The following is a 25,604-nucleotide window of genomic DNA, read 5'->3' as shown; positions in this document are numbered from 1 at the left end:
CAGCGCCATCTAGTTAGTCAGAAAAATTCACCTCTCACTATAGTCAGGATTTCAGGCGAGAAACCTCGTATTAAAAATACAGGTTTATCGGTACAGTTGATTCTTATGCACCGCATACCGAGCGACGGGGATGAACCCGACTGAAATGTTGCGCAGTGTGTGTAGTTTGGCAACTGTTTTCATGAGTAGCCAATCAGTCGGCCAATGTTTTTTTCAAACATTTGGGATAGGCTCCAGCACGCCCGCGACCCTAGTGAGGAGAAGCGGCTCAGAAAATGGATGGATGGATGGATGGAAAAACATTTATACTAAGTCTATGTCAGAGAGTCACTCTGTGGAGGTCTAAATAGCCAAAATATGCGACCTTTAAAAATAATTTGTATTATTTCACATGTAATCTAATTCCTTGATACGGTGAATTTTGTTTTTTCGTTAGCTGTAAGCTATACAGTAATCATAAAAAATATACACTGTATAAAATAATCTAATGAAATATTTTTGCTCTGCGTGCAGGAAATCTAGATTATGAGTTTCACTTTTTGAATTCAGCTACTTAAATAAATTGGGTTTTTCATGGTATTCCAATTTATACATTAGTATAAATGTGGAGGGAGAAGACCACTTTATTTGGTGTCACTAGAGTGCTTCAGTGGGAGGGTCTCATGGGTGGCGGCGGAGAGTCGGGGCTGGGGCTGTTTGGGAGGGCAGTGTTGCGTGAAGAATGAGTTTCACTCTGGCGTTAGACTGTCACGAGAGAAGCTGCTTCACTGGAGTGTGACAGCACAGCGACAGAGCCACTCTGCTGCTGTCATGGACACTCTGCCTCTCCTGGTTTTTTGACATATGGATGGTGTGTCTGAGGAGCGCAGCTGTTCAAGACCTCTTGGCTATGTTTGTGCCACTTCAGCTCCTATTTTGCACCAAGAAACATTTTTAGGTTTTTCAGGGAGATGGAAGATGTGGCAAGTAGATAAGAAATAAAAGTCCATACAAGCCTAAGCTTCTCCTTTAAGGTACATTACAACATGTGAGGGATGTTGTGTAAAACATAAATACAAACAAAATACCGTACATTGATTTGCAAATATTTTTCCACCTATATTCAGTTGAATACACTACAAAGACAATATTTTAAAGTTCAAATTGATGAACATTATTGTTCTTTTTCACAAATATTCCCAAAAAGTTGGGATAGAGGATTGTTTAAAAAAATAAACACCTGTTTCGAACATTCCACAGGTGAACAGGTTAAGTGGAAATAAGTAAGTGTCGTGATTGTGTATAAAAAGTTCCCAAAAGGCTCAGTTGTTCACAAGCAAGGATGGTGCAAGTTTCACCCCTTTGTGAACAACTGCATCAGCAAATAGTCCAAAAGCTTAACTACCTTTCGCCAAACCAGTCTACAAGAGTTTTGTGGAGTTGGAGAAGGCATTCGACCGTGTCCCTCAGGGAGTCCTGTGGGAGGTACTCCGGTAGTATGGGATACCAGACCCCTGATATGGGCTGCTCCGTCCCTGTACAACCAGTGTCAGAGTTTGGTCCGCATTGCTGGCAGTAAGTCAGATTTGTTTCCAGTGAGAGTTGGACTCCGCCAAGGTGGCCCTTTGTCACCGATTTTCTTCATAACCTTTATGGAAAGAATTTCTTGGCACAGCCGAGGTGTTGAGGGGGTGCAGTTTGGTGACGTCACTATTACGTGTCTGCTTTTTGAAGATGATGTGGTTCTGATGGTTTCATCAAGCCGTAATCATCAACTCTCGCTGAAGCGGTTCGCAGCTGAGTGTGAAGCAATTGGGATAAAAAAACAGCCCCTCCAAATCTGAGGCCATGGTCCTCAGTCGGAAAGGGTGGAGTGCCTTCTCCAGATCAGGGAAGAGATCCTGCCGCAAGTGGAGGAGTTCACGAGTGAGGGATGAATGGAGGGTGAGATCGACCTATGGTCGTGAGCAAAACAACAAGATCGCGGATACAAGCTACAAGCAGGGTGGAGTGCCTTCTCCAGATCAGGGAAGAGATCCTGCCGCAAGTGGAGGAGTTCACGAGTGAGGGATGAATGGAGCGTGAGATCGACCTATGGTCGTGAGCAAAACAACAAGATCGCGGATACAAGCTGCTGAAATGAGTTTCCTCCGCAGGGTGTCAGGGCTCTCCCTTAGAGATAGGGTGAGAAGCTCAGTCATCCAGGAGGGGCTCAGAGTCGACCCGCTGCTCCACCGAGTACGAGAGGAGCCAGATGAGGTGACTCGTGCATCTGAAGTTCTACATCAAGGAAGAATGAAAAGAAATCCACCTACAAAGCTTCAACCATTAGTGTCTTCAGTTTTCAAATGCTTATTGAGTGTTGTTAAAAGGAAAGGTGATGTAACACAGTGGCAAACATGCCTGTCCCAGCTTTTATGGAATGTGTTGCAGGCATCAAATTTAAAAGGAGTGAATATTCAAAAAATGTTTATCAGTTTTAAAGTTAAATATCTTGTCTTTGTATTGTTTCCAATTGAACATACAGCAGGTTGAAAATGATTTGCAAATCATTGTTTTCTGGTTTTATTTATGTTTCACACACTGGAATTGGGTTTGTACATTTAGCTGAAGAAAGAGAATTTCCGAGAGCCTTTGCATACTAAAGTACAATACAATGATTTTTATACTTTACTGAGCTAAGGCACCATTTTTAAATTAAAAAAAAATCTCACTGTGCACCATTAAACAAAAAACTGACACAGTACACAGGTGATTTATGTACCTGCTGCCTATGTCGTCTTCCCTATCTCCTAACATTATACTACTTGGCGATTTCAATACTTCCATGGACATCTTCAATAACACAATTTCCAGGCAGTTCTCATCTTAGCTCAATAACTTTGGTCTACAGCAATTAATTAACTTTCCCACTAACTGCAAAGAACACATCCTGGATCTGCTTCGCCGTTCCTGTTCATTACAAGCGACTTCAATTCCAACTCACTCCCCTTTCCATCCACACATCCATCCATTTTCTGTACCGCTTATCCTCACGAGAGTCGTGGGCGTGCTGGAGCCTATCCCAGCCATCTGTGGGCGAGCGGCGGGGTACACCCTTAACTAGTCGCCAGCCAATCGCAGGGCACATAGAAACAAACAACCATTCGCACTCACATTCACACCTATGGGCAATTTAGAGTCTTCAATCAACCTACCACGCATGTTTTTGGGATGTGGGAGGAAACCGTAAAAAACCCACGCAGGCACATGGAGAACATGCAATCCACACAGGCGAGGCCTGGATTTGAACCCCGGTCCTCAGAACTGTGAGGCAGATGTGCGAACCAGTCGGTCACCGTGCTGCCTTTTCAGACCACATACTAATATTTTTTGTACTAACCTAACCTTTTCCAAAATCAAACTTCCCCATGCCATCTCTTTTCGCCAAATCAAGAACATTAGCCCAGACACTCTCTGTACTCTTATCAACAGCCTCCCCAGCGCAGACTCTCTCTCCACCCCCCATGAACTGGTTATTCACTACAATAATAATCTCCATCATCTCCTCAACACTCTAGCTGCATTTAGAACCAGAACTGTAGGTTTCACCTCTGCACCCTGGTTCACCCCTGCTAAAGTATGTGACAATTAAAATCCAAAGGTCGTGTACTCTAATGCCTCCATTAGAAAACCGGATGTCATGAGCTGTGCTCCGCAGTTCTTTTGTTGGAGCTTGGGTGGTGCTTTGCGCCCCTCTCGCCCTCTCTCTCTCCCTCCCTCTCTCTCTTCCCAGTAATCACCTCGGCCACCCTTTCATCAATCAGCCTTCACCATCACCTGCATAAAAGCCTGCCAGATCCCGGAAACTCTCGCCAGAGTATTAACGTTCTCCTGTGGTACACCGGCTCTCTAACCAACATGTAAGCTACGCCAGTCCTCGCTATCCTTCTGACCTCCGTGTTTTTCCTTGTCCTCAGTGCTTCTTCCGTGTTGCACACCGTGTTGAGCTCTTCCACCACGCCGCCAAGCCATCCACCTGCTCACACCACCACCTGCCGCACGTTCCCTGTCTCGACAACCTGACAGTACGCCTCAAGGATCCATCTCCATATCCCCTTCAATAAACCTTTCATCACAAACCTCTCAGCCTCCGCTTGCTTCTGGGTCCAGTTAAAATCGTATCGTGACACCGGACTCACTACACACAAGGACATGTACAGTCATCATCTTAACCAAAACAAAGACTGTTTATTTCAAGAAAAATCTACCTACTACACTATCCTCTTTAATCCCTGTAACTAATGTTTCAATTGTATGTGGTTGTTGAGAACACTGTAATATTTGCAATGTGGCATTTGTGTTGTGTGGGGTGAAACATCTCATCCGGTGCAGTTGACAAACAGATTTGACATCAGACATTCAAATTTGCAGAAATACAATCACTCGTGGTGCTATTGCGATGGTACCACTGGTGGCGTCCATGCAAAGTTCTTAAAAATATTATATACCATTCAAGTCCAGTGAAGATTGTGATTACTTAATCTGGGGTTGCAGTAGCTTTCCACTACCTGTGGGTGTCGCTAGTGCTCCATCCATTGTCCCAGACAGATGGAACAAATGTCACTGAAAACAGCGGGAAAAAGAAGGCTGGCAAGGGGGTCGAAGTTAATTAATTTAGCGCCCGGGTGAGAAACCAGATGTCTGTGTCTCAGTTTTGAGGAGCTACTTGGGACTGGCTTGTAATTCATTCAGTGTCCGTGTACCAAGTTTAAACCTCCCGTGCTTCTGCTTTGATAAACAGACAAGGTTTTCCTTAGATGTCTTGTGTACGCAGACTAATTCAGCAGGCAGCCGAGGCAGGTATGCGGAACAGCACGAGACTGGGGGTTGCTGGTTGTCATCTTTAGTAGCGTGTCCATTACATGACCAAAAGTGCAGAATGTGTACAATTTGCTGTTTCTACCCCTAGGTGTCAGTAGGGCATGGAGTTCAATGCCTGGATGATGTTATGTTGGAGAAAACCCCAGAAATCAAGACATACTAATACATGACTTCGGTGTGAAAGGTTCCTAACAATTCATTGTTGACTGTCCTTTGCACCTTTTCATGCCTCCCTGACCCGATGACGTATTCAACAAAGGTTAAGAAAAGGTGGGGAAAAGATTAAGAGAAGGTTAGGAGATTTAACTTTCCGGAGAGGCCCTATGTTACACGTTAAAAAAAAAAAGTATTGATTGGCCGAAGAGGAGATCTGTGTATCTGCGATCGATTGCTATTCCTAAAGTACCTGGATGTCTGTCACAGCTAATTTGAAACTAAACTAAATATGAATTGAGAAAAGAATGTGAAAACCTACAGTGTTGAATTTTCATTGAGGAGCAAATAATCTTACTTTCAGTTTCAAGTTTATTGGACTTCAGTTCCAACCTAATAAATTAAATTTAAAATTATACTATCCTGATTCAGTTTTTCAATGCAATGATTCTAATTAAACAATACAAATTCAAAGTAGGTAATTAAAATTTAGCTTTTTAATCCAATTATTCAAGTGAGTGAATAACATATTCAGTTATTTAATGTCAAGATTGCCACAATATGTGGAGAGAAATGGCCGAGCAGGGAGGGGGCACTCTAAATCTTTGCCCTTGCCACAATTACCACTTGATTTGTGCGAAGATACCACACTTCTATTGTTGAGGTTAAGCTGCTATAGAGGGACAGATAATCACTGAGTATTGTGCTGAAGATCATGTAATGTAATGCTTACATTAATAATGCAGGGAAGAAAAGACCTGGGACATTGAGTCAAGTGCCACATATTGACATTTTGGTCAGGTAGACCGGCCTTTCGTCATAGCCGAGAAGCAGATGGTGCCATCACCTTCCTTTTAGAGCAATAGAAATATGATTATATCACTTGCACCTCATCAAGGTGAGATGTATCTCAAGTGGTGATACTGAATCTGGGGCAAGATGGGTGGTACCCTGCGAGATCCATGGTACTATGGTGAAAACGCTTGCTCTTTACAGTACAGCCCACACATTTTCTGTTCACATGTGCATTTCTGCAGCAATTTCCATAGTGTGTGTATGACTCGTCCTTTCCTTTCTGTTCGGGGAAGTGTAGCCTGGGTGAAAAATACCCACTTCTGAATTTTGTCAAGCAAACATGACATAAGCAGAATAAAAATAATCCAAACAATTCTGCCAATCTGTGTTGCTGCATCTACTAGCTAAATTTACTCAGATGTTTGTTGTCTGTCGGATTTAAATCAGTTGGCTGGGAAACCAAAACTCATCGGAGAGTAAGAGAGTACAACAGAATTTCTTGTATGGATTCTGCCTGAATGGTTGTCCCATAAATGTTTTCATATAAGTACAATAAACATAATATTGACAAAATTATTTGACAAGGGGATCATTGCGCCTACAGGAAGGGGACATGAAAGAAATGAATCGATTCTGTCGGTGTGCATAACTTTGTCTCTATAATCTATATCTGTTCACGCTTAAATTTTTACTTAAGAATGTGGCATGAGAAAATCTGCCCACTATCACCCCTATTCATACATCTTGGTAAAATTGCTAACAAAACAAGTCGACTTAGAGAAACGGAAAAGGGGTTTTGTAAGAGAGTCAGTTGAGGTCAAGGCGAGAGGAAGCGGTGCGTTAATAAAGCTTCACCGTCCAGTGAATTACAGGGGCATTGTGTTCATTGTTTGCATTGGACAACAAATGGAATCATGAAAAAAGAAATTGTATGCCACTGCTGGTGTTTTCCCCTAGTTTGTAAACTCCATTCTGCAGAATTCCTATCAACTCCAAAACCTATTAGCTTTCTCAAATCCTTCTTAACTTTTTATCCTCTACTGATACAGGACAAAAAACACCTAATAGATGAACAAAATTGAAAACAGAAAGCAAAACACATACATGTTTCTAGCACATAATCCAGACCTTATTTTGGCACAATATATTCCAAAGATATTGATTGTCTTTTCCTTGTGTTTGGGTTACAAAGCCTCTAAGTCAACTTTTTATGGACTCACCATTATTTGCATTTTGATAAACGCGAAACAGTTTACATGACAGTGTATTGTTTAAATTCAAACTCATAATCGGAGTGTCTTTGGAAACAAAATTATTCACCATTTGCATGTTGTCAGATCACAGGTAATGTGATCTTATACAGAAACTTGTTTGTACACAACAACAACACTACGACCGGAAAATGGAAAAATAAACTCTTACTTGTTTGACATGTCATGAGAGATATAGATGCTCATCAACCCTCTAAACATTTACCCATTACATCGCAGACTAATTCTGTAGTACTGTCACAATTTGCTTCTTGGCAGTAAGTTTTGCTTTGACAGAGGCAAACTGATTGACCAGGGGTGAGAGAAAAAGATGGATCAGAGAAATAAAGACGAAAAGAACGAGAGAAAACAGTCAGGTTGCAGGCAGCTCATAACAAAATACCATGTGGCCTTGTGGGGGAGGCCGTTTGAGTCAAGAGAGGCATGCTTGGCAACAGGTTATCCAGCAGATAAACACGGAGTCACACAGAAGAACACAAATCCGCACAAATCTTCCTGTTTGAATGTTTACTTCCCATGAAAAAAGAGACGTGTGTCTATTCTACAAGTAGCCAAGATGTCATAGCCTTACACATATGTAAGTATGTGTAGCTGTCATGTTCCCAACAGAGTGAAGTGGTTGTACTGCCCTACAGAATCTATGCTAATGTGTGCCGGGCAGCCGTGCCTGGAATAGAGGATTAGACAAGCTGGTTTCTATTGAACGCCTCTCTTAGTCTATCACCTCAAAAACTCAAATCCTTGCAAAGAGAAGTGAAAAAAAAGTGCATTTCGCAAAGGTTTGTTTACAGCAAATTGAAAACTGAAGCCCATAGTTATTATTTTGCCAGAGTGACATACCCGCTGTTGCGGTCCAAGAGACCTGATGTGTGAAAGGTATTGTCTTAGTCCAAAAAGGCTCATTTTATCAGGGGGATCACCGTGTCTCCTCTTTCATCATGTTGAAAGGATTTTAGCAGATTCAGGGATTTTCTCAGTGATGCAAAATGTTGGCAACATTTCGTCATTGCCTGCAGAGGACTTTTCTGTGAATGGATAGAACACATTGATATGCAACACGGGTGTCATAAGACAGTTTGCCTGATGAGACACTCATCAAACACAGTACTGTATTTTATTTGCCAGTGGCAATACTAAAATATTATAGAATTTATTTTGCTCAATCATTACTAGATTATTGTTATTATTTACGTTATGTTACTATTGTTGTTTAGTTCAAATTGTGCAGCACAGTGTGCTAATGGTTAACGCGTCTGCCTCACCGTTGGTGGTTCGCTGGAGTCCCAGTCTTGGAACTGGCTCTGTAACCATTTCCAAACTGATATATATTCAATTACTTTGTATCTCATTTGTTCTTGAACTTGATAATCAAAAACATTAAAGCGTGATAGTAATAATAATAATCAGAATAATACATTATTATTATGAAAAATAAGACAGAAAAAAAGAAATCAATCAATCAATCATGAGCCAGTAAGTTAGTAAATACTTTTTCAGTTTTGTCACATTTACAGAAAAGTTTGCGTCATTTGTTATGTAATTCAGCGCACTCCTGGGGGAAATTACAATCGCCTCTCCACTGTGAATTGTTTGTGCATACCCCCATTGCAGCTCAGTCTACCAATGTAATTGAGGTTACTGTCTGACTGGATGTATTCCAGATCAGGAAATTAAATCTGTAGACCTTGACCCTGTCCTCACCAACATCAAGGAAAATCTTGTTGCCATAATTGGTTACAGTTTGTAATGACACAAATTACACCTTAATAAATTTGACATGATTAATGTCATATCACTTCAATTCAGGTGCACATTTTCTATTAAAATGACGAGTGTGAATGATTCTGTGAGCAAGTCATCACTGACCATCGGGAGGGTGTGGGTGTCGTTTCAGCACGTCTGTGCTGTTTCCCGGTCCGTGCGCCCTGCTCCTCCGCCCTGCCTGCCCCCCTGGATTTTAAATGCATCACACACACTCCCCATGTTTTAATGCACCACATACACCCATCTCTGGTGGGCGGTGGGTCGTGGGTGGGTGGGGATTTTGCTGTTAGGCAGCAGTGTTACTTGATTAGGTACTGGTGGTGTAGTGGTACACTCGCCTGACTATGGTGTAGGCAGCGTGGGTTCGGTTCCCACTCAGTGACGGTGTGAGTGTGAATGGTTGTCTGTGTCTGTATGTGCCCTGCGACTGACTGGCGACCAGTTCAGGGTATAGTCCGCCTTTCGCCCGAAGTCTGCTGGCATAGGCTCCAGCGCCCCGTGACCCTGAACGGGATAAGCAGTATTGAAAATGGATGGATGGTTACGTGATTAAATGTAAATGTAGCATGTTCCTACCCACCTCTGGCAATAGGCTTCAGCTCACCCATGACCCTGATGAGGTCAAGCGCTATAGGAATGGATGGATGTTATTTTTAGCCAACAACTTCCCCATAAAATCCAATAAAGTATAATGTACCACTTAATGTCTTTATTGTTGCCTTGTAAAACAGATCGATTAACGGATTCGCAAAATGAGAGACTGATTAATGTGCGTTTTGCCTCCAGAGTCACTTTGTCACGGTCACCACTGATCACATATTCAGCACTGCTGTTGTTTTTTGTGATGCAATGCCCCCTCAAGCTAATGATGATAAAACTGCCAGTCCTTAAAGGAATGTGAGTGAGGGTCATTTATTGCACCTACCCAGAGGCCATGGGGAGCAGTTGCAGCCTGGCACACTAGGGGGAAGAGTGTGTAACAGGTGCCCTGACCTCTGCGCCCAAGAGGATGCTGAAATCTGGCCACAGCTGCTACGTGGGAACACAGAGCAGCTGGCGAGCGCTCCCTAAGATGCAGGGTCCACATCGCTATTCTCATCCACCCACGGGCTTCGACAAGCTACATTGAGAGCTGTAGTCATAGCAACGGGCAGATTTGCTAATGCCCTTGGGCATCATTTCTTGACAGAGTTCCTTGGTGTCCTCCCTCTTGGCATTTTCACAATGCTGCTATCGCCGGGTAGATGTGTTTGCGTCAGTGTCCCCTGGCAACCTTCATTGCGCTCTCAATTCTTCTCAAAAGTCAGTCAGGAATTTTAATGCATGTGAGATGTTTACAAAGTCACAAAGCAATGTCCTTAAGTTCTGCTTCTGTAAAAATACCCCCAGCAAACTATATTTACAAAGGTACTTGCTCTATATCCTGGTGTCTAGATGCTGAGCAAAACATCATCCTCACTTTATGCCTCTTTTCCACAGCACCATACTTAATTGGCTCAGCATGGCTCTACTCGATATTGCTATATTTCCACTGGCAAAACCATGTACAGTTTTCCACCACTATTTGTGAGGAACAGGGACTGAGCCATTCCGCAAATAGTGACACTCCGCAAGTAATTGAGACACCACCGTCTAAAGGTTTGTAATTGCCTATAGATGCCAAAAGATGTCAGTAAAGCACTAGTTTTCTCTTCACTAGGTTGATGGCCTGTCTAAATGAACCATCGCCCCTCATTTCGACATAGTTCCTTGGCACCAAGATTCTCCAAGATGGCATGAAAACAATACTTTTATATTAGACAGGTCTTTGGCCTTAGCACAAAAATAGCCTATAGGTGTTTTTTTCAGTCAATACAGAAGATAGGTTCCCAAAAAAAAACTCTGGAAATAGGTGAATCCGCATGTAGCGAATCGCAAATATATGGGACAACACTGCACTACCATGTCCTATTTTCTAGAATATGAGACCTTGTAACCTTGTAAACCACTGCGGATTGCTCATTGGGGGAGCAGATTTGCTGCAACATTGTAACATTTTAGAATACACAGACAGAAACAACAAAAAACACGCTATCTTACACTGTCTCTGTGCCTTAGTATTTTATTCCAGTCTCCAGTTCACTGCAGCGCTCCATTTTATTGCTGCTCTTAGTCTCCTCACCAATAGTCTTATCACTGTGGCCAATAGAAAGACTCTCATTCTACCTCTATTGTCTCATTCCAACTGATGCATTCAATGCAGCCTTTTTTGGCAGTTTCCCATTGTCCCATACTGAAATGTAAAACTGGCGTTGTATGTATGTTCTATCATTTGGAAGCAGCAGCATGGTAGCGTAGTGGTTAGCAGATCTGCCTCACTGTTCTGAGGTTTTGGATTAATATTTTAGCTCTGGAATTCCTGTGTTGAGTTTGCAATGGTTAAGATCATCACCTACCACTGGGGGGACCTAGGTTCAAGACCCCGACTGGACCATCTGCCAACATCCCCCGGACTCACGGCTGTGATGTCCTTGAGCAATACACTGATACCCCGAAATGCTCCCCGGGCGCTTCAGCTGCCCCCTGCTCCAGTGTGTTCCACTAACATGTGTATGTGTTCACTGTGATGGGTTAAATGCAGAGTACAAATTTCATGACAATAAAATATTATTCTTCTTCTTCTTTTTCTTCTTCTTCTTCTTCTTCTTCCCATGTGGGTTCCTCTGGGTACTCCAACTTTCTCGCACAGCCCCAAAACATGCATGTTACCGTCACTGACTTTAAAATGTCCACAGGTGTGAAAGTAAGCGTTAATGGTTGTCTATGGTTGCCTGCCCTACCATTGATTGGTGACTAGTCCAGGGTGTATCCCGTCTAGAAATCCAGCAACAGGGCAGGCAACCCAGGCAATCTGCTAAGGCCAGGAGCTGAAGGGGGGCCCCAAGAGACGACTGGCATTGGCCCATATCAATGACAAAACAATGGTACTGCTTTAGAAACTGAAACAACATCGTGTCAGGAAACTCCCTGAATAGGGCCCCTTACTAGCTGTTGCTGGCTGGTGGCTAGTAGGGGGCCGATATCATATCAAGACAAAGCTAGAAACCCCATAGACACTGCAATGACACGTCGAGATTTGGGAGTCTCCCTAATGGGGCCCCTTATTAGCATTCTTGTCAAACACACAGACAACAACATTAAGTGAATTCATCACTCAGGACATTCCAAAAGAAAAAAAGCAGGAGGATGAAAAAAAAATGTGGTAGTTGTTCGTGGGAATGTGAATCTGTTATATGAGAAAAACAGTGATGCCAGTTTGTCCCATTCCCACAATACATCAGAAAACCTTACTGTACATTATTGGCTAACTTTAGTTAAAACATAACTAATAAACAATTGTGTCTATTATGTCAATTATTTAATACAAGGTATCTCTTTTTAATCTAAGTAAACCGGAATAGGCTGCAGCTCACCTGCGACCCTAATAAGCGGTCTAGAAAATGGACGGATGGATGAAGCCTGGGTCTTCTCTCTCCAAGAGTCAAGTCGGGATGCAACTGACGTTCAGAGTGACACGCGGTTAACTTATCACATACACCTAATGAGTGAGCCATCCTCGGCACCTTGAAGACCCGCCAGATGGGTGTCCTCCCAGCACCTGGAGAGGGAAGCAGATGGCAATTAAAAGTCATTAGAGGGGCAGAAAGAAAAGGGCAAAGAAATGTAGGTAGACTTGGACTGTCAAGTACCTATGGACAAGATAATAGATGATGGATAATAGATGAGGAGACAGTAATCATTGTCAAACTAAATTGTAATTTTTCAGCAGCAGTACCAGCTGATTTGTCATTGCTCTTCACCTCTGATACTGACAGATGAATGTCGAATAGTTTATTATCTAATTACACACTTTTTTTTTTTTACAAATCCTACAATGGGTAATGGATTTCCCATCATGTACATGGGATTAAAAATAAAGTAATCAAAGATAAATGGTCTCTCATGCGACACAAGGTAGAGATCAGTCATGCACCAATGGAATAGTAGATGAGCCATATCCCTTGTAAGCCACTGTGAGCACAAAGTACAAGTGAGAAGAATTTAAATCAATGAACTATTGACCAAAGGACTCAGCCCACAGTTACCGACAGTTTGTTGTCTGCCTGTGGCATTTACTCTTGTATTCATGCATAATAATAACTGAGCAGTCTTGACATGGTTTTTCTCCTCTCGTTCTCCCCCCATTTTAAAGCCTTAATGTCACAGCCGGTTTCAAGTCTAACCAGGTCAGATGCTAAAATGTTCATATATTTCCATCTCATTTCCGTCACTTTGTTTGTGACATTTTCCTGCCATAGACAACCCATGTGCCAGCGTACACACTCCCACCTGTCTAACTAATCTCGCTCTTACTTACTCCCACACAGGTATCTTTAAGAGAGAATGCGTGGTTCACAATAGTGGTACAGATATTGGTTGAGTCTGTGTTAAATACTTCTTTGCATTCGCTCGTCTTATGTCCTTGATAAAAGCTGTTTTTATGGCAGGTCTCGTGTCAGATGGTTTTATCAAGTATATCAAAGGAAAATCTATACTGTACATTTTTACTCTAACCTCGTGCAGTCTTGCACATCCTGATTAACAGATATATTTGCAAATCACATGTTCACACTCTAAATTGTCCGTAGGTGTGAATGTGAGTGCGAATGTTGTTTGTTTGTATGTGCCCTGCGATTGGCTGGCAACCAGTTCAGGGTGTACCCCGCCTCCTGCCCGATGATAGCTGGGATAGGCTCCAGCACGCCCGCGACCCTCGTGAGGAGAAGCGGCTCAGAAAATGGATGGATGGATGGATGCTCACATTTATCTTTTTTATTTTTCTAACTAGATGTATTCATCATGCAATAAGCTGCAGATTTAACAAACAGGAGGAATCCTCAATTTAAGAACGAGATGCAATGCAATTTTTAATGTCTTCATGTTCTCTTACATCTATTATGCAGGTGAATTACTTTGAAAAGAGCGTGGCCTTTGCAGTGCAAACCTGTCCTATGCTGCTCCCTACTCTCAGGGGATGGCCGAGGTCCAGGATGGACACACATACACATTTGACAGGTATTCAGCTTTGCTTCAGTTGTTATTGTTATCCGTGCAAAGCCACAACATAATGCATGGTAAAGCCTGTAGGGGTTTCTTGAAGCCCCACTAATCAATAGAACTTCTTTAAATGACAAGAAATGATCTAAGCAAAAACTCATTCCGTTTTAGTGATTATTAACACAAGATGGTGTAGTGATACAGGCTGCTGCCTTTCTTGCAGCTAGCGCAGTTTCGATTTCCAGTCAGTGCCCCAAAACCCGGCTGCTCGAGCGCCTCAGTGCTGGTCCTAACCCCAGTTAGCCCTAACCCCAAGGCCAAATAAATCATGCGAGCGACTCTTTGTGGTGACCCCTGATAGGAGGACCCCAATGAAAACTAAAACAAGATGCCTGAGTTTGACTGAGTCCATGATATATGAGAACGAAGTTGTCATGCTACCTAAAAAGTATAATGCCATGAGAATAAAGTATTATCATTTAAGTCTGTAGCTCTTTCTAACGAACCGACACAAGCGTTTGCATCTTTGGATTAAATTGATAATATTGATGATGGTTTCATTGTTTGTGAAACTAAAGTGCAACTTGACAAGATCCAAATAAGATCCTCAGATGTAATCTTCGTGTCGGCTCATAAGATAACTTTATTCTCGAAATATTATTACGAAACATATGTTGACATCTTCACATTTTTTCTCGTAATACCTTTTTTACTTCTCAATATGGCTTTAATACTCCTTTGTACTTTCTAGCATTGTAATTGTGACAATGTACAACTACTTGTTATTCTTCACAGCAAACACTATACATTTTTAAGAATATCTAATGTAAAGATTGGACAACACCATTAAAATTATTTAGCAGAGATTCTTTAAAATGTCGTATTACCCTAATTAATTTTTGTATGTGTTATGTGTGTTTAGCTCTGCAATGTTAGAGGAGAGCCAAGATGGTATGGACAGTGGTACCCTAAGTCCTGCCACACCTAGACAAGTCACCATCCAGCGGCACCCTACTCAAGGCTTCGGCTTCATTGCAGGCAGCCAAAGGCCCGTCATTGTACGCTCTGTCTCTGCTGGTTAGTCAGTGCCAATGGGCGAAAACTAAAGAGAGAAATAAAAGGAGTGACGGTTATATAGTTAAAGTATATGACTTTTTATGTTGGTTGTGTGCTGCCATCTATCTGCAGACGGACCTTCCTTTGGTAAGCTCCTCCCCGGAGATCAGATCTTGGCCATTAACGAGGAGACGGTGAGCGACGCTCCCCGAGAGAGAGTCATAGACCTTGTAAGGTAGCATCCTTTACTGTCCCAGGAGGGAGGGTGGGGGTGTTTAGGGCCAGGGGACCAACTGTCAGGCCAAGTGAAAAGTAAAAAAGAGCATAGATAAAACAAAAAAACAAAAAAATAGAGGGTGGCTTGAAAGGAACGTAATGTTCCTTTCTGTGATTGATACATGACCACATGAACACAAAATGGTGGTTGAGTCAATCCTTTCATCGCTGAAGTACAGAGAGGAAATGGCAGATAGAAAGTGGCAAAGCTGTCCAAACACTGTGCTCCACATGGCATTACCTAACCCACTCCACTCTGCTGTGCTCCCCATAGACGCTGCAAAGACACTATTGTTCTCACTGTGCTGCAGCCTCATCAGGTGCGTAGAAGTAGCTTGCTCTCATCATTTCTTTCCATGCATGTCTTAACGGGCAAACCCACACATTAGGTGCTTAGTTATTAGAGTAATTTATCTTCTTGTAAACCTCTCAGAAAACCTCCAGGTCATTCATTAAAAGCATCCAGCCATAATTTAATTGACGAAATAAACTTCACATTTTCAGCTCATAAAATGATGAGGTCAAAATGCAGATGGGTGTATTTGCATTTTAAAGCAGAATGTGTCATGCTATTGTACAGTATGTCAGGAAACTGTGGCATTTACAGTATATGTGGAAATATGGTTTACCACGTACTGTAGGTAAACTGCAAAGGAAACTATACAGTGCTCCCTTACTGTCGAATGTGCTTTTTCATAGTCACAAAGAATCATAAACCCATCCATCCATTTTCTGTAGCGCTTAACCTCATTAGGGTTGCAGATGGGCTGGAGCATATCCCATCTTACTTAGGACGTACACCCTAGACTGGTCGCATTACTCGAATGGCAAATTTGAGGATGAACTCAACTCAAACATCACTTCTCTGTATAAAATATGACATAAATACAAGGAAAACAGGTAGCACAGAGGACACGTAGCACGTCTGTCTCACAGTTGTGAGGTTAGTTGTTCAAATCTCACAGCCACGACTACTGGGTCTGGTGGCGTTCTTCCATTAACACGAGGAGGCCCAACTTTTATAGAAGAGAAAATGTAGAGTACAATTCAGAGACCATGTCCCTCGGGTGTCCTGTGGGGCGGTGCTCCAAGGAATACGGGGTACCGGGCCCCCTAATATGGGCTGTTTGATCCCTATACAACCGTATCAGATGGGTTTGCATTGCCGACAGGAAGTCACATTTTTTTTCCAGTGAGGGCTGGACTCTGCCAAGGCTGCCCTTTGTCACTGATTTTGTTCATAACCTTTATGGACAGAATTTCTAGGCGCAGCCAAGGCTTTGAGTGGCCTCAGTTTTGTTTCCTCAATATTACATCTCTGCAGATGATGTGGTTCTGTTGGCTTCATCAAGCCGCCATCTCCAACTCTCAGTGGAGCGATACTCACCTGAGTGTGAAGCGGGTGGGATGAGAATCAGCATCTCCAAATCTGAGACCATGGTACTCAGTTGGAAAAGGGTGAAGTGCCCTCTCTAGGTCAGGAATGATATCCTGCCCCAAGTGGAGGAGTATCAACTATCAATTGAAGGAAGAATGGAGCGTGACATCGACAGGCAGATCAGTGCAGCGTCTGCAGCAATCCGGACTATGTATCAGTCTGTGGTAGTGAAGAAGGAGCTGAGCCAAAAGGATAGGCTCTCGATTTACCGGTCGACCTACGGTCCTACCCTCACCTATGGTCATGGGTTGTGGGTCGTGACCGAAAGAGCAAGAATGTGGATAAAAGTAGCTGAAATGAGTTTCCTCCGCAGTATGTCTGGGTTCTCCCTTAGAGATAGGGTGAGAAGCTTGGTCATCCCAGATTGGGCTCAGAGTCGAGCTGCTGCTCCTCCACATTTAGAGGAGCCAGTTGCTCGGACATCTTGTTAGAATGCCTCCTGGATGTCTCTCTGGTGAGCTGTTTCAGGCACATCCACCCTAGAGATGGGCCAGGACAGGGAAGTCAGGGCATTACTGCTTAAGCTGCTGCCACTGCGACCTGAAAATCCAAAGCCAAAGAAAATGGATGGATTGATGAATTCAGGGAAAATAATTTGTAATGCTACAAGAATAAAAGCATTTGGACCAATACGAAGTGTGTCAGGAAAGTTCCAGGACCGTTGTCACGAAAGATATATTTCAAATCCAAAATGTAAACTTCTAATTTTAACCTTCAAAGTAATCACCCTGGAGGCTAAAGGCTGTCACACGCCGAGCGATGCGGCCCAACTCGCCTGAAATGTCACACAGTGCGTAGTTTGGTAATTGTTTTCATGAATGGCCAATCAGTCTGCCACTTGTTTTGCCACGATTCAAAATTTTAATCACCATTGCAGCTTACAGCCAATCAAAATGCACATAAGCTTTCACTCATGCTAAAAATAAATTTTGGGATTTTTAGCCAAACGAGACACTGAAAGGCTATAAAGCATCACATTTTGTTTTACATCAATATTTACAATATTTGTAATTTCTAATGTGCCTGTGGACGAAAAAGTCCATATATATATATTTATATATCGTCGCTGTGGTGCAGAATCCCCCCACCTCCACAAAAACAATTTTGCAGGAAATTAAAAATAATTTAAAACATAACGACATTTTGTTTGCGTTTCCAAACTCTGCTTTGTTCACTCGTTATTGTCTAAAAAAAACATCCACGCCTTCAACATAGGTGACAGTTTCCTCAGACGTGTAGAGTTCAAGAGCGTTTATAGAATTGATCTTAAGCTATTTTCACCACTTTAAATTGGTTACCGTAATATTGTGTAAAAATAACATAAAAATAACACATGAAGGGGGGAATGACCAATAGTATCGATTTGTGTGAGTAAGTGGAATAAGTGCAAATGCTCACAGCATGAGAGAGGTTTTAAGAGTTTAAAATTTAAACCCTGATGGGAATTGTAGTTTTCGTATGTCAGCAACAATTTGCCAAACCTTTTTGTCTGCGACCTTCACTATAACTTTCTCATCCCTTTAATGGCTAGGATAACTGTACTTTCTCTCTTTACTGATCCACAGTCACCTAAATCTGCCTTCATAAGTGCAGCCAAAAAGGCCCGTCTACGAACTAACCCACCTAAAGTGCGCTTTTCAGAGCAAGTGTCCATCAGTGATCCAGACTCAGTAAGTTTTTGCATCTCTGACTTGTGCATGCCAGCACCTATTGTTACCCTTTTCCTCAATCTCCCACAGCTCATTTATTTTGTTTGATCTGCAAACATCCTCTCTCAAGCCACTCTTCACAAAATGTGTGGGTGTGTGTGTGCATACATGTCTGTGTATCAAAGAGAAAGCTTTTGGGTGAGAAGTTTAGCCTTGAATAAACTGCTTTTCAGACAGTTTAAAATTCTCAGATGATAAGCGGTACAGAAATGGATGGATGGGTGGATGGATAGATGGATGGATGGATGGATGGATGGATGAGCAACCAGAACTTCACAAAGTCACTCTCGACCTCACTTGTCCTGGTGGTCATTTGTCAAAGTGTGAATGCTGGGAGACAACCATCAGACACTGATGCTATTGTGTATAAAAACTTATTATGATTATTCCCTTGCTGGTTCAGTGCTTGATGACCACATCATCACTCAACAGATTTAAACATAAATACCAAAATGATGGTGCACTATAACTGCTACTTGAAGGACTTATTTGTTCTAGTTTCGTTTCAAAGCACTTATGTATTCAGCGGTCATATTTGGGTGTTATTTATGGATTGCTATAATACAAACCCTTTCCAAAAAAAATTTATATCATGAAAAGGTTTATTTATTTCCATACTTCCATTCAAAAAGTTCAACTTTCATAGATTATAGATTCAGGGCCCAGAATTTAAACAATTTCAAGTATTTCTTTGTTTATTTTTACATAATTTGGGCTTCCAGCTCCTAAAACCCACAAAATCAGGAATTCAAAAAATGTGAATACTGTGAAGAAATCAGCCCAAATTTTGCAGGCCATAAATGTTTTAAACTGAGTGTCACACACTAATCATCTCTTAAACTCAAAGCACCTGCACAGGCTTCCCCAGGTGTCATTACATTGCTTCAGTTTGGTTCAATTGTCTCTGTTGAGTTCAATATGGGGAAGACTGCAGACTTGACAGCTGGCGAGAAGACCATCATTGATACCGTCCATAGGATGGGTAAGCCACAAACGTTCATAGCTAAGGAGGCTGGCTGTTCACAGAGTGCTGTGTCCAAGCATATCAATGGAAAGTTTAGTGGAAGGACAAATGTGGCAGGAGAAGATGCCTCAGCAAAAGGGATGACCGTGGGCTTCAGCGGATTATCAAAAAAGAGAAGATTCAAGAATCTAGCAGAGATCCAGAAAGAGTGGAATGAGGCGGGAGTCACAGTTTCAAAAACCACCACATTCAGGCGTATCCGGGCTACAACTGTCGGGTTCCTCGGGTCAAGCCACTTCTGAGCCTGAGCCACTGTAGGAAGCGTCTCAACTGGGCCAAGGAGAAGAAAGACTGGACTGTTGGTCAGTGGTCCAAGGTCCTCTTTTCCCTTTCATTCGGGATGCAAGGTCCAAGGGTTTTGAGGAAGACGGGTGAAGAACAGAACCCAAGCTGCTTGAGGTCCAGTGTGAAATATCCGGTCAGTCATGATTTGGGGTGCAATGTCCAGTGAAGGTGTTGGTAAACTCTGCTTTTCTTAAATCCAAGGTCACCGCAACAGTGTACCAGAATGTTTTAGAGGACTTCATGATTCCTTCTGCTGAAGATCTGTATGGCGATGCAGATTTCTTCTTCCAGTAGGACCTGGGCCCTGCCCATACTACCAGAAGCACTAAAACCTTGTTTTGATGCCCATGCCATCACAGTGCTTGACTGGCCAGCCCACTCTAAACCCCATTGAGAATCTATGGGGTATTATCAAGAGGAAAATGAAGGGCACCAGACCCAAAAACAAAGAACTGACAGCAAGCATCAAGGAAATCTGGGCTCCCATAACTCCCAGGCAATGCCACAGGCTGATTGCCTCAATGCCAGAGCGCATCGAGGCAGTGATCAAAGGAAAGGGATTCCCAACCAAGTTTTGAATTCCTAATTTCGTGGGTTTTATGAGCTGGAAACCCAAATTATGTCAAAATAAACAAATAAATACTTGAAATTGTTTAAATTGTGGGCCCTGAATCTATAATCTATGAAAGTTTAACTTTTTTAATGGAATTATGGAAATAAATATATTTTTCCATGATATTCAAATTTCTTGGATGTTGTAACGACCCAGCAATATAGTCCTCAATTAATTGTAACTCAATTGACAGCATTCACACTAATTCATTGAGGGAAGTGTAAGTTTGAGTTTTTGTAACAGTGCAGAAAACAGCATGGATGATTCTTATCTTGCCATGTTTCCAAAAAAAAAAGGAAATAAATCCACAGCATGTCTTTCTTGGTTACACTTTATAAATAGGGGACAGAGCTTTAAGTTTCTCATCACTTGGACCCAACAGATTTCTCCTAAGGTTGTTGGACAGGCGACTTGAACTTTAATTATAGCTGATTTTTAGAAGCTTGTTCGGCCTGATAGCATCATGCAAATGTCACAGTTTCCCTAATTACACCTTGAGATCATTATTGTCGATAAAAAATAAATTTGCTGGATCTCTTGTCTGACTTAAACTAATTTTCTGCTGCTCTTAGGAATCGACCCGGTTTGATTCGAAGCTACACAACCTTGAAAGGAGCTTTCGATGATAATTGCAACAATTTAAGACAAGACATTTGCAGATTAATCTCTGCCTCCACTGATGTAAACACAAGCTGCTATTGACAGGTTAAAAGCTCAGTGTTGTCAAGTAAGGAGAGATGAGGCCAAACTCCATTTTATTACGAACTGGAATGATACTTCATTATTCACAGAGAAACTAGTGAAATGTATAAAAAGAAGGGGGAAAAAAGATCCCAAATGTGCACTAAAATTGAACTCCCTGGCCCAAATGCCATTCATGTTTGGCTAATCCTTTTCAATAACCCCAGCATGAAATCTTATGAAAAGATTTGTAAACGGACTCTTCACCCAATTCTCTGAGCTGAATAATTGAGAAAATTGTACAGAAGATACCCAGAACAAGAGCTGGCAAAAGCCAACTGAATGATTACATTTACCAAAAAACAGACTGTTGGGCATGTTTTGTGGACACAGATTTCCCTGTCAAATGCATTGTTGCATTAAATCTAAAAACTGTCATGCATTAAGTTTGAATTTTGTTCTAACAAACCAAAATATGAGATGTAAAAAAGGCTTGTTTTGATGTACATTTAAGGAGATTTTTTTCGCCGGATAAGTGTTTCCTCTCATTAAAAAACCCCAAGGTCTGTCGCACATTAAGAAACTTTATCTCATACATGCAAATCAGTCGCCTTTCGTCAAAATTCGCCGTTTTTAACTCAAAATAGGTCATTTACGTGAATCGTATAGATCCGATGAGTTTTTCCTGTAGGGTGGTCGTCGTCGCTGACGTCAAAGGCTGTTTACCCTGAATAGACCTTACCAGGGAGGCTGAGGTGTGTGATCCCCCTGTAGTTGGAACACACCCTCCGGTGCCCCTCCTTAAAAAGAGGGACTACCACCCCAGTCTGCCAATCGAGAGGCACTGTCCCCGATGTCCATGCGATGTTGCAGAGGCGTGTCAACCAGGACAGCCCTACAACATCCAGAGTCTTGAGGAACTCCGGGCGAATCTCATCCACCCCCGGGGCCTTGCCACCGAGGAGCTTTTTAACCACCTCGGTGACATCAACCCCAGAGATAGGAGAGCCCGGCTCAGAGAACCCAGACTCTGCTTCCTCATGGGAAGGCGTGTCGGTGGAATTGAGGAGGTCTTCGAAGTATTCTCCCCACCGACTCACAACGTCCCGAGTCGAGGTCAGCAGCACCCCATCCCAACTATACACAGTGTTGATGGTGCACTGCTTCCCCCTCCCGAGACGCCGGATGGTGGACCAGGATTTCCTCGAAGCCGTCCGGAAGTCGTTCGGGGATTGCCGCCATGACAGGCACCGACAACCTTACGCCCACAGCTCTGGTCGGCCGCCTCGGCAATAGAGGCGCAGAACATGGTCCACTCGGACTCAATATTATACTTAATATTTTCCTAGAGGATGCATTTTGGATTAGCATTTGAAGTTGGTCATAGTGAAAAATGTAGTGAAACAGACAATGATTTTAGTCAATGCTTTTCCAGAATGAGTGCTTAGAGGAGGATGCCATTCATGTGGCACAGCTTGAAGCAGACATCAGGTGCGGGTGGAGATGGGCCTGGCTCAAGTTGGAGGCCAAAACAAAAAAGCAAACAAATTAGGAAAATTTTACTTGAATATTAAATTCAATTAAACTTGTACTTGAGCTGAGTAAATAAGGTTTTCTGCATGAATAATTATTTTATTTTTATTTTTTGGCCTTATTGTAGTCTTCAGAGTCTTCCAGATTGCTGAATTTATGTTAAAATAAAAAGAAAAAATCTCTACAGGGGACCGGGGAACAACCCCAGACCTCCCCTACAATGTTTTTTTTTTTCCATTTCCTTTTTCAGGCCTTTGGTGTTTGCATGTCTGTTATTTGCCCATAATAATCACAACTGAGTCATACCTAGAAAACCTCGCGGGAGATAAAAAAATTAAAATAAAAAAAGAGACCCAGAGAGGATGCCAATCATCTTCAGGAACAATGTACTGAACTGCACAGGAACAATGTACTGAACAATGTACTGAACTGCACTGTGTTTCATAATCGATATTCACAATTTTGAGTAGTGCTTTGAGTAAAAACTGAAAAATTGACTCCCCCTCTGTGCGGCACTCATACAAATATGCAGTGAATGTCTTCTACCTTATCATAAAATTTTCTTTGCATGGTAGACATCCTGACCGTAACAGATGCTGAATTCCTTACTGACAGAGATTGCAAGTGAGCACATCAACAACAAACATTTTCCCCTCCCATCGCTTTCAGACAATGCTGAAGGACGACTCCTTGCTACTCATACCCAATGTGCTGAAGGTGTTTTTAGAGAATGGACAGATTAAGTCCTTTACCTTTGATAGCCGTACAACTGTGAGGGTAAGTACCATAATCAAAATCAGAATAATCTTTATTTTCCAAGTGTGTCAGAAACATACAAGGAATTTGTCTCCTTTAGTTGGAGCCACTCTAGTAAGACAACAGAAAGCCATTGTGACAAAACATACTTTTTGGACATAAGAACACACTACGGAGAGTCACTTTGCAATGAAGGGTTTCCAGTAACGTGGTAATGCTGATACAATGACAGTTGTCCAAATGATGCAGAGTCCTCAAGCACCACTACAGCTATGGAACATAATTTAGACTGCAAATCTAATCCACAGGGTTTCATTGTTAGAAAAGCCACAAATATCCTTTACGAGATTGGATCTCCACAGGTTCATACATTTTAATAATTCCTTAAAGCACTTGTCCATAGGATGCAATGGCATCTATCAGGCACCCATCCCCTTGTAAGTATGTCGGAGTCTTCAGGTGTTACTACAGTGTAACAAACTTCAGCAATGTGACTGAATAGTTATACAACAGGACAGACTCAATTAACAGTATTTTGTATATTTAGACTCATTCATCACATGTGCTGACCACCTGACAGGCTCTTTGGAAACTCTCTGGTTTGGAGTCTTCTTTGTTTCCCATAACTGAAATTTTCACAAATGTGATTAAGAACCTAAAGCAATAAATGAATTCAGTCAGAGTCTTTTTAATTTGCCAAGAGAATCTGACATCTCTTAACTGAGTCATTAAATCGACTCTATTAGATTTCATGAATAAGCTCCTATAGAAAGGGAGAAAAGAGAAACTGCTTTTACATTAAAGGAGAGATGGAAACTGTCCCTTGTCAGCATAATTACAGTAAATGGAATTTCATCACAATAGGAAGGCGAGGATCAATCAAGTATACTGCGGATTAAATCAATGGCGCATCAGAATGCACAGTTGCACAGACATTAGCATGTCTGTCAAGCGAAGCTTTTCTGTAGCATTCTTGGCTACAGTTCATACACTTTTGTGGCCCAGTTGATTGGACAACTTTTACGCTATTCACGGCAAACCCTACAAGCCTCTACAGTACAACTGCTTGCTCTTGCTTTTAAGAAATAACAATTCCTCACAATTAGAGCGTCTCAAACTAAAAGCAAGAGCCAAACTCCATTAACATGTCAGTGCTACAAGATATCTCACATGTCTAATAAAACTAAACATTGTCCAATGAAACTCATCTGGCCAAGAGCAAACGTTTGACTGCAACCCTCAAATATTTACCATGCACTAACTGTGCAGCATGGAGAATATAAAAGCAAGGTCTCCATTGCTCAAAATGACAAATATGACATTGAAGTATAGGTTAAGGAAGCACCCATCACTATGATATGACTATGACAAAGTGGTCTGAATAAAAATACAGTTAATCCAGGGTGAAAATTGCCTCTATATATCAAAGTATTTGTTGCGGTATTCCTACGGTGAATATTTTTTTCTGTTTAATCGGTTCCCACCACTCTCCATCCAGGATGTGATCTCCTCCCTGCAGGACCGCCTCTCACTGCGCTACATTGAGCACTTTGCCTTGGTGCTAGAGGCAGGCGGTCTTGAACAGAGTCAAAAGTTACTTCTCCTGCAGGAAAACCAACCCCTGACGCACGTAAATACAACATGTGTAAAAATACAGTGGAACCTTTAAAGTAAAACAAACTTTTCCGTGATGCTCGTTGACTTCCAAGTTGTTCCGAAACAAATTTTCCTTTCGAAGGTCATGCAAAGGAAATTCTTATAAAACTTCTTAACTGTGCAGGCAATGTTTAAAGTACTGTAATTTCTCGTGTATAATCAGAAGAAGAATCATCTTTATTGTCATGAACATAAATATAATGAATATAATGCACATTTTTTTCCCCAAAAGAAATTGTCCAAAGTCAATTGTACGCATTATACATAGGTATAGGGGCAAACGGAAAAAACTTTCACATTTTATAAATGTATGCCGCCATCTAGTGGTTATGAAGAAGTTGTACACTTTCATTCCAAAATGCCACTGCCACCTAGAGGTTATGAGAATGGTGTACACTTTCATTCTAATATTCCACCGCCACCTAGTGGTTATAAAAAAGGTGTAGCCTACACTTTCATTCCAATCGTATGGTTTTTTTTTTTTAAATATGACTGACTGACTGAACAACAACCATCATTCATTTCTTTGTTATGTTTTGTTTAATGATAATGCTTTTCTTAAATGCTTTACCGTTTAATTTGAATCCCATTAAAATAAAATAAACTGTGTTTCGTCTGGTCCTTCATGTTTTCTTTAAAGAATTGTACCCATCTTACAAATTCTGCCTGGGTAATC

The 25,604-nt window shown here is 41.8% G+C and overlaps 1 protein-coding gene across 3 annotated transcripts in view; it reads left to right on the top strand.

Moving 5' to 3' along the window:
• frmpd3 (FERM and PDZ domain containing 3) overlaps positions 1-25,604 on the top strand; it is a 93,079-nt gene that overhangs the window by 54,478 nt on the left and 12,997 nt on the right. The window contains exons 1-6 of one of the 3 annotated variants that reach the window (XM_061686162.1): positions 14,889-14,978; positions 15,090-15,151; positions 15,508-15,553; positions 18,237-18,341; positions 23,186-23,293; positions 24,771-24,902. In XM_061686162.1, the coding sequence (XP_061542146.1) occupies positions 23,189-23,293; positions 24,771-24,902 (237 nt within the window). In that variant the 5' untranslated portion in view covers positions 14,889-14,978; positions 15,090-15,151; positions 15,508-15,553; positions 18,237-18,341; positions 23,186-23,188. Of the gene's footprint in view, positions 1-3,831; positions 3,882-13,807; positions 13,920-14,823; positions 14,979-15,089; positions 15,188-15,507; positions 15,554-18,236; positions 18,342-23,185; positions 23,294-24,770; positions 24,903-25,604 lie in introns of those variants that run through there. The other 2 variants (XM_061686161.1, XM_061686160.1) reach the window with 2 other exon arrangements.

This window comes from Phycodurus eques, chromosome 9 (genome assembly GCF_024500275.1).
Source record: "Phycodurus eques isolate BA_2022a chromosome 9, UOR_Pequ_1.1, whole genome shotgun sequence".
Lineage (NCBI taxonomy): Eukaryota > Metazoa > Chordata > Actinopteri > Syngnathiformes > Syngnathidae > Phycodurus > Phycodurus eques.
Note: the sequence above shows the minus strand (reverse complement) of the source record. Positions and strands in the feature narration are given on the sequence as shown.